Here is a 14,423-nt window from a genome sequence, read left to right as displayed (position 1 = left end):
ACTGGGTCAAGACTAGGGTGACTAAGACCTCCACAGGGGGTGACCAAAAGAAAGGTGTCACAAGGCCTCCCCAGGGGAAGGGTGGTGAAACACCTAAGGACAAAAACAAAAAGTCTTCTCAAGGGCCCCAAAACTCTGCTCAGGAGGGTGGGCCCAAGCCTCTTCACAGTCCACAAATGGGTACAAGGGTAAAAACGTTAATCCCAAGAAGGCCCGATGTCACAACTGTAAGCAGCATAGACACCAAACTGGAGAGATGGCCTGTCCCAAGAAAAATCCCACTACTCCAATTAGTACTGGAATAGCCAGTCTCCAGGTGGGATTAACAGTATGCCCAGAGCAAATGAGGGTTCACAATGAAGCTACTCTAGTCTCTGAGGGTGGGATGGATATAGCCACACTGGCTGCCTGGCAGCCTAACATGCACAAATACAGGCATCAATGGGACAAAGGTAGAATCCCTGAGGGATGCAGGTGCCAGTGTCAGAGTCTGCTTCCTACAGCATGGAATGGCTGGCTGCATGCTAGGCCTTCCACAGGCGACAGCGGTGTACAAGGACTGTGTGATTTGTCCTGCAGCTGCTGAAAGGAGTAACAGCATCTATATGATTTTATCAGCTAGACGTCGCTCACTCACTGAGCAGTCCATCCATGCATTAGTGCTTTAACACTGGTCAGCTGTAGGATGTTAGACTAGATTTCGGCTGCACGGAAGAATTTGATCAAAACACCTAAGATGAAGACATGGCTGCACAAATACTTTAAATAATATCTCGGCATAGACTTTCGTATTCTGTTAGACCTTGAAAAAAATATGTTCCCTATGTTTGGGGTTAATAATATGATAAACGGAAGAACTGCAGCAAAATATATTGCCACTAAATTAAAAAATTGTGCCACTAAATTTGCTAACCTATGCCACAATATCCACGTCTGTCCAGTAGCAGGCCCCTTCCTTTAGTATATAGCTCATTGGGGGCACACTCCCAAATAACAGGGAAATCACTGGATGACACCTTTAAAACCGTTGAACGGGACTATTGGCTTTGAGATCTCTTTTTTGGTCTTAACTAGAGCGCAAGAGGCCATGGGCTGGTCTGTGGTGTTGGAAGGAATCAATCAGTTGAAGGGTCAAAGGCAGAATTTCAAAAGCTAATACAACTTTGAAAAAGCAAACCAAAAATGGGGATGCTGTCTTGAGAAGCTATGCTTAACCACACAGGTCAGCCCTGTTGCGCAGCCTTTAAGGCAACTTGCGTATAATTCAAAGAATCCCTTCCTTTTCTCCTGTGGGCTTGGGCCACAGCCCTTTGTTGGTTTCAAGAACAACTAAGAGATTCACTTGTTGATTCCCGGAGAGAGAAGAATCACAGGCATCGTCTGCCACTTTATAAATGATCATGAACTGTATCTCAGGGCATCCGACCCTGATCAGTGACCCAAAACAAATATGCACTCTAGAAACACTTAGAAATACATAGCTAGGTGCACGTATTTGAAGCACACGTTCTTTATTATTCAATTTGATATTTTAGATTTGTACTTAATACTACATACAGCACTTCTTGTAGAAGTACCTTGTTTTCAAATAAATGTATTTTAAATAAGTACCTATTTCTAGTTATATCAGTTTCACTGTATGCATGGCTATGACAATCAACACTTACGATTAAACTACTTAAGCACAGCACGATACCCTGGCGATGATACTTGCCAACTGTTACGGTTCTGGAAATGCATAAAATACCCAACGATTTGGTACCAGAAACTGCTAGAGAGTTTGGTCCCTTCTTGCTAGGTTATTCAACACTAACTGGAGGCAAATCTTTCTGTGCCCCAGTCAGCAGTTGTCTAGGATGAGCTGTCTCAAGATGTGTTAATGTGATAAGAGTCAAAACAGCATAGTGACATTTACCACTGCCACAGTGGATCCGTCCTCTTACTTAATTTCAAAGGGTGGTCTGATATCCCTTGTCATGTGTTAGGCATACACGTATGTAATGACACAGTGGATCTGTCCTCTGACTGTAATGCAGGGCTGGAAAAATCTACTGACCACTTGCTATGGCGAGTTTTATTTTATGAGGTCGAGCTATTTTTAGATTCCACGCGACCCTTCTGCCGAGTGGAAAAAGAACAGGTGTTCTGTTCAGTCAGAAACTGAATTAGCCATTAAGATGCAATTAAATCTTATTCTTGTCACATTTGCTCTGTGTTTAGAGGTCAAAAGTCAGTTTGTCTTCTTGAAATGCAAATACTTTTCCCTGTGACTGCAGAGTTCCGGGATTTTGTAAGGTGAACTGTCTGACCTATGTGAAATGAAAGGCTTTGGGTATCAGGTTTTTCCTAACACACAACATCTATATAACTAAGTCAACTTTACAAACATTTCAAAATATGTTTGGGTAGCTGTGAAAGACCTTTTTTTTTTTTTTTTTTACTTCTGTGTGATGAAAAAAATATTTTAATAGTATGAAAAAAAAAGTCAGACCGCTATTTGGTAATGTGGAAATGATAAATGTTTTCTGAAACCCAATTTCACTGATTATTGTTAATACACTATATCGTTTTATTAGTGAAGCTGCAAGTTAGCGGGAAGGTTTTTGGACATTTCTTGGAAATGTACGGTCTGTAAATAACAGTGTGCTAACACATCATGCTTTAGTAATATATTTATTAAAAGTGAGTGTTTAAATATAAACTGAGAAACACTTCTGCCCTGATAGGTGGCAAAGCTATTAGTAAACTAAGAGGCAAGTCATGCATGGATCATGTGTACCATATATGTGGGCTAGATTTATTATACATGGAACAAACGTTTAGTGTATTTAATCAAACAAGAGGACTTTTTTTTTTACAGCAGAAATGCTGAACTCACTTATTTGAAGGTGCACTCGTGTGAGAATGAAGAAAAAGGAGACTGTAAGGTACAATATTTGCTTAGGATCACAAAATAATTTAAGACCCGTTTCCAGGTCAAGTACATTACAGTTAGGTCGAGTAGATTTATCAAGCTACTGAACCTGCAGTTCTAGTAACATTTTTATGATTTTTCGAGGCGTGTAATGTCACAGGGTGGTCTGACATTTCTTGACATGTGTTTGGCATACACGTATGTAATGACACAGAGGAGATTTCATGGAAATGAGCTACTAGGAAAAATGGTAAAAAGCATAATAGAAGTACAATGTAACCTGGTTATTTTTGGAAGACGCTTACTCTTTTCTGCATATGTGCCCATGAGGTTTAAAGCCCAATGACATGCATAGAAGATACAGCCCTGCAAGGTTTTACTCACCTGTCACATCTGTCAGCATCTTGTTCTGTTCTTCTGCTGTGCTCTGCCTGGCAACTTTAGAAGCTGGCTGAATTCCTGCCAACCGGTTGCTCCCAGCTCTCTTTCGGGGCTTCTTTTTTTTCTTGGCTTTTAGAGATTCATCAGGCCCTCTCGATTTAAAACCTGCAACATTGAACAATGAACAAAGTTCAAAACCCCGAAGCAGTACCTCATGCCATTATAAGTTTTTGACGTACTAAGAAACAGCTAAGACAGGCAATAACGTTTCGCAAACCCCTAAGATCAACAGTTGTAATTACGAGTATTTCACCCTATTGCATTAACTGACTACAATGAGCAGTGCAATAAACTACTATCAAATAAAAGTAAATACTCATGATGAGAACACATTTAATTTGATTGTAAGGAACTTGGGAGTAACCCTCAAGAAAGCATAAGGAAATGCAAAATGTTCTTATTTTTTAAAACTAGTTTTATTGGGTTTTTTTCATGCATGAATACGCATAAAAAAAAGCATTCCAGTAAACAATGATAGTCATGGTCATCACAAAGGAACAGAATGAATACAAATTCAAAAATGATATTGCAAATGAGTGAGCAGCTATACATTACTGTTCAGCGTAAACACTTCTCAACCAAACAACCAACAATTAGGGTGGGAAGAGGGCCTGTGTATATATATATATATATCTCAGTACAAGGGTATTGGGTATAGTGCCCACCAAACGTTGTGGATTACCTATGGAATCCTGGTTAGAGTAGATTGCGACCAGTCCGTTTGGGGGAGCAGGGAGGGTGCTATATCCAGATTACAAAAAAAGGGGAGAGCGAAGCAAGGTAACAATGTGCCACGGAAGGATAGCGATTGATTCAAGGGGGCCTATCATCATTAGAAAGGGGGAGCTTATGTTTGTATACAAGTCGGTCCCAAAGGTCAACAATCGGGACACGTCTAAGGCCCTGTTTCTCTTCCCTGCACAAGGATGTTTTCTCTGTAAGTGCCTAGCACTGTAATTCAGTGTGCCAAGACAGAATCGTGTTGGAGGAAACGGGATGGCCAAGGGCTGCCACCATCTAATAATAGCTCTCTCTCAGTGGCAATGAGAGCCGGATCTACAAAGCGACTGATCACCTATCCCCCCCCCCCCCCCCCCCCCCGAAGCATCACACAGCTCCAGAGCATGTGTGTGAGTGAGGTCCACTGGTGTGCCATGAAAAAAGGGAAAGAATCTCTGGAGCTTCAGTGTTGTAACGTAAGCTCTATGGACAACATGGATCTACCCAAGTTTAAATCTAACATTACAGCTGATCTTAGTGGGATACTCAAAAATATAGCCTGCCAATCCTCGTCACTCAAAATGTGTTGCAGATCAATATCCCAGAATTGCCTGAGGAGCAGGAGCAGGAGCATCATCCCATCATATGCCCGGACCACTCTATAAAGCCAGGTGATTCATCTCTTCCATGACCTATTGTGTGGAGTGTTAGTAACACAACGTGCACAGGGGGCTTCATGTGTGTCACCCACCAGGCTGTCTATATTACATCGCATATCCACCATGTATGAGGAACCCACCTCTCGGCAAGTCAAATCGCTCCAAGGTCTGGAAATCCATAAAGGCTCCGTCCTCAAACATACCACCCATCACGGCCAGGCCCACATGTTCCCAAGAGTTTTGTTCACATGCGGAGAGAGTCTTGCAGTGCGAGCCCTAACAAAGGAATAGCAGCTGCATAAAATGGTGTAGACTTTGTATATCCAATAGTGTTAAGCAATAAAGTAAGCGCAACACTGAGCAGCAGGGATGAGACTGTGAGCCTCTACAAGAGGGCACAAGGGTGGTAAGTCAGTGCCCAGGACCGAAATTGGGTTGTTATGGAACACAGTGATGTTCAGCCAGCCGGTAAGCAGGCCACTGTAACTACGCACCATAGCAATAAGTACGAAAGTCGGTGCTCTGAGGCCTCCTTTATCGATAGGGAGTTTCGACCTGGCTGAGGCAATTTGACGACGGTATGTGTCCCTAAACCGGGTCAGGTAACAGTGTACCTAACGCCCTAAAGATTTTTGCAGGGACTGCGACAGGGAGGTTAAAGTGGGAGAGTAAGGGAGGAATAATCACGATTCAAATGAGGGCTGACCGGCTCACAGTAGATAGGGGTACAGTAATTCATTACACCAACTGAGATTAGTGATCGTATATCATCCCCAGGTTAGGTCTTTCTAGGAATGGAATATTTTAATACCCAGCTATCGAAATGAATGGGTGTCCATATTAATCAGTCTACCCGGGGGAGGTGCATTTGGACACAGAAGAGAAATAAAGATTTTGCTAGGATTTACCATGAACTAGGGAAGCCCGTAAAAGTGCCCTGAATAGTGACTATGGGTGTGAGGTCAAGTTCGGCAGAGCAAAGTTACAGCAGCCTTTCAGTGGCATATTAAGCGATGATACCCCGTGTCCTCATTGCGACTGCCATGACTTCCAGCGCTACTACAAACGAGAAGGGAGAACGCGCACCCCTACCTTGTGCCCTGGAGATACTATACCATCAGAAATATCATGCGCCATCTTTACTATGGCCGTAGGTAGGGTATTTAGCAGTCTTATCCAGGTTAACATTTCTGGGGGACCCAGTCCAAACTTCTCAAGCACCCCAAACTTGTACTCCCAGCTCAGGGTATCAAACACCTCTTCGGGTCAATGTGCAAAATGTTATCAAGGACGCGCCCAATACTATGATGGTCACAGAACAATCTACACAATAAATAATAGCTTGTATTTATGTAACAGTTTTGATGTTTAACTGAACTACAATATCAGGTTTTCCAATAAGCAGCTCTCAATTTATTGTCCTCGAATGGCTGAAAGACTGAGTGGGAAGTAGTGAAAATTGCAAATGTTACCTGCAGACCACACACTGTCAGCAGCGAGCAATTAACCACTGTTCCCTGCTACAGATTATCATAGTCCAGTAGAAATAAGGAAAATATTTCAGTTTGATTTTTAATACATATGCTGGCCATCATACTGGAAGAAAAGTTGCATTTTCTATTTTTAACTTTCATAGAAAAAAAACTTTGCTCTCCTCTACTACAAAAACATTGAATAGTACCTTTTCTTGATGTCAAATCACTTTGGTACTTTCTGCGATATTTTGGACCGGCTTCTAATGCTTAATCAGATATGAACTTATGTAGAACAGGGCTCTGCGAATCTGAAACAAAATGCCAGATGCTGAAGTTGGCTCCCTGAAAAAGAATGTCAGAATGGGAAAGGTGCTTATGGGTGAATCTGCTGATCGCAAGGCAGTCGAATTACCTGACCCCAAGGCAGTCAGAAAGTGACCTGAAGGAGGACAGTTTTTGGCTACTAAAGAAAAAAATACAATTTCTGTTTCTTTTACGGTATTTATGGATCCAAATACAGATTTGCAAATGGTAGATCCATACTTTTGTTTTGAAAACGTTCTTTTGATTTTAAATGCTGAAAAGTTGAAAACCACAAAATATTCATAGTGAGGCTATGCTTGGCAAAGACATTTAGTAAAGATATATCTAAATAGGTAGCTAGGCAGAGAGCGCGAGAGAGAGACAGGCAGATACAGAGAGAGCCAGACAAGGAGATAGACAGGATTCCTAACAGGTAATCATGTAATAAACTCCTATATTATGATCTAGGGCTTCTTGTGAAATCATACCACAAGGCAGAGTTACATTTCACCATCTCCCTCAAAGGTCTATCAGAACATATAATACATGTTACTCTTTATGTAGTTTTTATATTACAGATCTATTTTGGTGCAGCTATCATAAAAGCTATCTTTTTTTCGAACAGTGAGATTCTGGATGATACAGTATGTAGTAAAAAAGGGAAGGAATGATGTAGTTAAGAGTAGAGGAGCTACAGAAACCAGGATGTGCTCTGTTAGAAGTACATTTAGGTGGTCATTAGGGCCGCAGTGGCATTCTGACTGCTGCCAAAGCGGTGGTCCAACCAATTTGGCAGAGGTCAGACGCCACATTATGACCATGGAGGCTGGGCCACGGTCGGATCGCCAGTTTCCCTCCACTGGAGGTGCTAATTCAGCGGGGCAGCGCTGTATTCAACGCCGCGCTAGGAATTACGACCCCCCTCTCCGCCAGATTTTACATGGTGCTTGCACCGCCATGTAAACACTGGCGGAGACGGGGTGCAGTGGCCCCCATGGACAGCCCTGTTGTGGTTTTCACTGCATTAGTGAACAGCGCAACAGGTGCTGTTGCAGCCTACGCAATTAAAATTCGCCATTAATGTTGTGGTTTGTTCCTGCTGGGCCAGTGGGTGGAAACACCGTTTCTGCCCGCTGACCGAGCGGGGAACTCCTAATTTGGCCCACAGGAAGGCAGCCGCACTGGCGGCAACCTGACCCCTGGAGTTTGGCTGGCAGACGGGTGGCCTTTTCCACCTGCCAAACTCTTAACGAGGACCTTAGTCTGTAGAAGTCAGAGATGTTTGAAGCCGTTACCAACAAAGCAGAGTTAACAATGGCATAGATCGCAAGCAGGAAGTTCAGGTTTTACTTGGCTTTCATGAAGAAGTTGCTAATTAAACCTAAATAAAAATGGGTAATGCAGAAGCCCTTTTATGTTGCTTGGGTGGTGTCAATATTTAAATGGACTGTCGCTCTTAAAAGCTCTGAACTAGTTACAGTAGTCTATCAAGCTAAAATTACAGCACAGACTACTGAATTTATTTCCTCTGGTAGAAAAGGAAGAATTGTCCTCAACATCTTTAGGAAGTGAAAACAGGAGGACCTATTTGATCTAATTAATTTGATTTCAGGTGGTGAGAGACAGGTCTGCCTGTCCCCTTAGGTTTCTGATGCTTCCTTTGGAGTTGGAGGTTCCCCTAGTTTATCTGGCCACCATTTCAGAGTTCACATAAAAGATGCACCCTCAAAAGGTGTAACCTCTGATTTCTCACTGTGCAATTTTACCAAGAGGAGCTTCATTTAAACGGCTATGGCAACCATACAATCTAGGGGGAGAGTCCTAATCTCTGTTGGTTCTCTCTTAGAAGCTTAAAAAGGATTCCACTAATTTCAATGCGAAGTCAGTAACATAAAATTGATAAAAAATTATGCACAGCTTACACTGCACTAAAGTCGACTAGAATTAGGGCAGCGCTTTCACCCTTTCCCAGCAACATTCTGATGTTAACAGATACTGCTAGCAGGACTGCCCCCATTCCGTGTAAGGGATGGATGCCCATTTGCATTTTATCCAACAGTTCATTTGTTTCCACTTAAGTTGACAATACAGCATTAATTATATTTTCCAGCACCTTTGCTAGGTAAGGTAAAAATAGAGACAGGACGGTAGTTGCTTAGGGCCATATGTACGAACACTTTTTCCCATAGACACAGAATGGGTAAAAACCTTTGTTACATCTGGCCCTTAGTTCCTTAGGCACTGCTGTAGACTTTTGTCGCATCTAATTCTTTCGTGTGTAGAGCGGACCTAAATCCAAGAACTGAACTAGCTGGCCTATTTTCTCATGCCCATTTTGCCAGTTCTTTCAGCCAACTATTGTTAAGTGCCCTCTCGAGGTGTAATGTTTTAACTTTTGACCAATATCTAGCAGACTGCTCTCCCCTATCCTTTACCTTTCAAGTGATCGTCCCTTCTATATCCTCAGTGCGGAATGGGATTCCCGTGGGATCTCTCCTGGGGAGAGCTATAGGTTGAGCTGTTTGTTATAACCTGTGTGGTGTGAATAGCCCATCTAATGTATGTCACAACTGATGTGTAGTTCCTTTCACTAATTATGACATCTCTATGGAACTAAAATATTTGATTAGTGTTCTGACCTCTGCGGTCTCTTCTAATTCTAACAATTAGTTAAAATCACCGTGCACCACTGATTTTCAATATTGCTCAAAACTTATATGCATCATAGGAAATAGTTTAAGTCATCTCATCTAGAAACTCCGTGGTGTTCAATAAATTAGTATACTGTTTGCCGACACAGAAATAAGAAACATGATCACCTAACATTTGTAGATTCTTAGGTCTTCTCTAAACCTCCAACATAGCTGCCTCTTCTATATTTCTTTAAATTGCAACCTCTGTGGATAGCCGTTAGGTCTGCAACTGAAGAATCCTTCAGCCAAGACTCCGTAACCTTTGAGAGGGCCTGGTGATATAATCACAGAGTATAATGGCAAAGGCTTGGGGGCTGCACTGGCCGGTTTATATACTAAGTGGATGAAAGGTAATCAAGCTGAGACAGGACCTTCTACAGAATAAAATGTGTTTTTCACAGGAATTATGTACTTTTTCGGCATAATATTTCATGGTCATGAAAAACTGCTGTTGGTGCAATTAAAACACCTAAACATTCATTTAAAAACAGTTTGAACAATTAAAGAGCCTAAACACTATTTAAAAAAAAAAAAAAGTTCAATGTCTTAGTTCGGAAACAATACCTAATTACAATTAGCTGGACAAACCACAACTCTCCTCAATGCACTGATCATGACCTCACATATCAAAGATGACATGTCAACTAACTTCATCAATGACAATGTTATTACATATCATCTCGACGTTGACATGATCAGTGAAAGCACTTTGGCTACACAATAGCTTTATTTGCATATGTGTTATTTACTGATGCTGTGTATTGTATACTGTGATTACTACATACTTTACCTTATATTAAGCCAGTGGGCCGACCACTAATGTCAATGTAACGCGCTGTGCAGAGCTTACACTCCGTGGTGTGGGGGGGGGGTTGCGCACAGGGCCTGGCTTTTGGCCCGGTCCTGTGTGTACTTAACCTCTCGCACAAACAGAAAAGGCCGTACACAATGAGGATTCATTGCAATTCGTCATTGAAGACATGGCACTGCACTGAATGCCAGAACAGAAATAACCTACTGAACGGCATGTGCTGTGCACATCGAACACGTACAGCAATGATTGTTCTTCATCCAGGCCCTGCACTGAGCAATGATAAGCAGATAAATATGAGCACATGCCCTTCACCCTGCCACAGCGTGGGTTAAGAATAAGACCAGGCTCTTGTCCAGGCTCTGCACCGAGCCCCATGTAGATACAGGACCCATTCCCCTGACCAAACTAGGCTTTTATGTCATCATCTTTTCCTGCAGAACAGAAAAAGAACCCCATGCTGATGGCATCAACAAGCTGATATAATAAGTCATCAAGGATGTCATTGGTGGTACATGAGGTTGTGAGGAGTGCACTCCGAGTGAGTTACAGTTTACTCAGATAAGTATAACTGTAGAATGTCGGTGGTGGTGTTGAGGTTTTGTTTCATACGGTCACCGTGTTTTTTCCTTTCAGAAAATCTGAGGCATGGTTTCAAAACTACATTAATGTCTTAACAGCAAAAGGTACAATAAACCCTCCATAAAAGTATTTTCAGAGAATTAATTTTGATACTATTCAACATCCAACTACCGTGTTTTCATAGCTCATTATTTCAATGCACCGTGCAGCCAAGCTTCACTGCACAGGTCCTACAGCCAGGATCTGCAACCAATCATGAATGTGCCAGGCTCTGCAGCCAACCATCAGTATATGCCTGACTGCAGGGTCAGATCTGTGATCAGACCACCCACTGACCTCCAGTGCGCCCAACACACACTGGACACAGCCTTAGGCCATGCATCCACAGTGAGTTCTGGCCACTAACCCAACTCATCATGAGCACCACCATGCTTTATGCACAGCTTCCAGTTTTGCCCAGCAGCGTTGTGGAGCCTGTGGCTAACCCACCATAAAACCAATCCGCAATGCACAATACCTCCAGTTGTACAGAAAGGAGGTTGGTCACAGCTCTACCCCCACACAATTACACCAACAGCTCATGTCCAGGCCAGGCTCTACAGCAGCTCCCATCCCACTGAATTAAAGGCCTTGCACAACACGCTGTGTGTGCAGGACCTGCACTCAACCTGTGTGCACAGTGCTCAATGCACACAGGATGGAGACCCCAAACACCATAACACAAAAATTGAGCTTTTTGTTTATTTTGGTGACAGTACCGGGCCCTCTGGGACACCCGGCATTCTCCAGGGTCAGCAGATACTCCCACTTATGTCACTCTGGACACGTTCTTAAAGGGCACAGACTTTAGTGCCTAGCTTCACACAATGACTGCTGCAACAAAACGTTACTACTAATCAATCGGATCATTTTAAAATTTAAATTCAGGTCCACTTACTGACAATGAATTAAAGGTGCACATATATAAAAGTTAGTCTAATTTATCAATATGAAAAGTTGCTCTGAGCTACAGCAAAAACAGAAAGACAGAATTACACCAAACTAGAAATTGACTCAGATGAGCCTTTGCTTGGCTTAGTTTAAACCCGTACAGCTGCAGATGGACTTTAAAGGGTTAAATTAAAGAGTGATCTTAAACACTGATTCGTGGATCTTCTGTGGATTCATTAATTGTGAATGATCCATAAATCCTTTGCGTGAAAAAAAAAAGCACTGACAACCCAAAATTTCCCACCTGTGAAACCTACTTGTTTTGCCAATGCTTGTTTTTATTCCAATATGTTGGTCAAGAATATACATGCACCACAACCATCTTCAAATGCCTTTTTGTGCCTTCAGAAAAATCATTACACAATGGTCACAGGGCATACACAGGTGTGGGGCCATCTTAGTATTATTAATATTATAGCAAAAGAAAATTATTCCAAGATGGCCACCTTGCCTGTGCACTCATGTGCAGCTGCCATCTTCACACTATATTTTTAGTTTACTGTTAAAAGATGGTCAACTTCCATTTTGGAACATTAACTTAAAAAATAAAGTGTGTGAAGGATTCCACACTAATGGGGTCAAGTGAATAGCCCAGAAAAAGTGTGCATCTTTGGCACCCTAAATTAAAAATACGGGGAGCAGCAGAGGTGGGGACTGCTGGTGAAGAATACATTTGAAATAGCAAGTGTCCTATAGCAGTTTGCAGCTGCAAAGGGCCTCACAATTAAAAGTAAAGAAACAAAGTAAAGAAATGGGGAAGCAAAAGAGGCCAGCAATGGACTTCTGTGAACTGCTGAAAGAAAAATGAAAGCTGGTACCTCACATCAGCAGCAAAAGGATAAAACTCATCCAAAGAACAGCAAGACAGAAATGCTTCATGGGCTGGACAAACAAGAAAAGAGAGGAAGGCTATTGAATCAGGAACAGGGTGTAAAGAAACCACACGTGTATAGCCTCACCTAAACCTTTGGCAGTAAAAACTGACTACTGGTTCATGGTCACTTTCAAATACCACTGGAGAGCCCATATTAAATTAGCCAATAGGTTCTAAATTGTTTTGCACAGCTTCAATAATTGTTTCTCTCCAGATCACCTCATTAATTATACTGCATGGCGACCTGAATTCACAGCAATACCTATTTTTACTTCACCTCCAAAACTCAAGTCACAAATGTTTTTTGTTTCACTATTCTCAATAGCTTCTACTTTTTCTTCATCAACGAAACAGTCATATTCACAATTTTTCTCTGAGTCTCTAGACTTTTCTTGTTCTACACTGACAATTTAACTTTAGAATTGTGTTTGGATTGCTCATCTATAAGTATAATAACGTCCAACAATTCAGCCCTATAACTCCACACGTAGAAATTATTTGAGTTTGGTGGGTTGAGTATTTGCTATGGGCTAGATGATCTTGGCTACCACACCTATAGCACTGATTACACAACTCACAACTTGTTGAACTAGTATCCATATTTCTCTTATTATCCTTAGTAAGCTTGTTATAATTCTTATGCTTCCTGGCCCACTTCTTACTGTATTTAATCTCTGGCTACAACACTACTTTCATCTTCCTCTTAATTCATTGTTTTGCACAATAGCAATACCAACTTCTAGGGAGGATTTCCCATTAATTCACAGAAGATCTTGAACAGATAATAGTGTCAGCAAACACCAGGCAAACGTGTTACAAGCAGCAACAGTGATTGATGGAAGGGCATTAGAAAGCCCCAGGAAGAGACCCTTCGAGAGTGAAACAGCTGTAAATGGCATACTCCCAGAGAAAGCAGTAATCAGATATGCTTCCAAGGTTGCATGAGTTACTGACATGGAAGGAGAGGAATACAAGGAGAAGTTTTGCTGCTGTACCATGAAAGAAAAGGTATCCTCTCCTGCAATCGCTGTTCAACATAACAGACGTGCATATGAACCTAACTTCTTTTTTTCCCAGTTCAGAAGATTTTACTGAAACTTTTTTAGCAGATGAATACAATGGGGGGGTGGTGACCTGGAATACATTATTATAGTGATAATGAGTGGAGACTTTATAATGACATAGCAGTGCTTGATTTGTAAAAGAAAGAATGCCGGTGCCCAAAGCTCTGCTCAGATACCTGCGGTCAGCGCTATTAAATGTTGGTTCGCCAAATACCAAGGTTGGTAGTCTTAAAGCCACCTCATGCCCCTTTAATTCACTACCTAAAACTTCCTGCCCATTTATTTCCCTCTTGCAGGTTCCTACTTTCTTCGTGATGTTATTTCCATTTTTCTTTTCCACCGTCTTTCTCAGTTGTGCGTTTTTCCCTCTCTTGTTCTCAGAAAAATTAAGTGCCATTACCCAAAAGTAAGTTCCAGTGGCCTCCATCGGCTAAAAGTAAGCATTGAGTAGCACTGAGGTACAGAAGGATTGCATAATTAGGTAACTGTGAGGAATAGGTGTGATAATATATATGCTCTAGAGCAGAGGCAGGTTCAAGAAATTTCCAAGACTGAAGGTCACTGAGAAGACACTGCCCCCCCCTCCCCCGGGGTGGGGGGAGGAGGGAAGAAGAGGAAAAGGGGAAAGGGTAGAGATAAGAAAGGATAAACCTTTTAAATGGAATTAATCCAATATGGTATTCCAGCTCCAAAAAGAAAATATAATCAAGGACATGTCAGTAAATCTACAGTTAAACAACAGAAAATGTATTATTGAACCGTACCTGGTAATTTCCTCCTGGGTTCTTGATTCTGGTTGGCACACACCCTCTTGGCCAGGTTCTGGATGTACGAGTCTTTGGCTATAATAGCAGCCATTTCTTAAGCAGCTCCCTTTAAAAGAGAAAATAAACTGAT

At 41.9% G+C, this 14,423-nt stretch overlaps 1 protein-coding gene across 3 annotated transcripts in view; it reads right to left on the bottom strand.

Annotated features, from left to right (window-relative positions):
• The window catches only part of SURF6 (surfeit 6), a 56,735-nt gene that overhangs the window by 33,872 nt on the left and 8,440 nt on the right, over positions 1-14,423 (bottom strand). For all 3 annotated transcript variants that reach the window (XM_069241814.1, XM_069241816.1, XM_069241813.1), the window contains exons 2-3: positions 14,291-14,399; positions 3,299-3,460 (exon numbers count right to left, since the gene is read on the bottom strand). In XM_069241814.1, the coding sequence (XP_069097915.1) occupies positions 3,299-3,460; positions 14,291-14,384 (256 nt within the window). In that variant the 5' untranslated portion in view covers positions 14,385-14,399. The remainder of the gene's footprint in view (positions 1-3,298; positions 3,461-14,290; positions 14,400-14,423) is intronic.

The sequence above is a fragment of the Pleurodeles waltl genome, chromosome 6 (genome assembly GCF_031143425.1).
Source record: "Pleurodeles waltl isolate 20211129_DDA chromosome 6, aPleWal1.hap1.20221129, whole genome shotgun sequence".
NCBI lineage: Eukaryota > Metazoa > Chordata > Amphibia > Caudata > Salamandridae > Pleurodeles > Pleurodeles waltl.
Note: the sequence above shows the minus strand (reverse complement) of the source record. Positions and strands in the feature narration are given on the sequence as shown.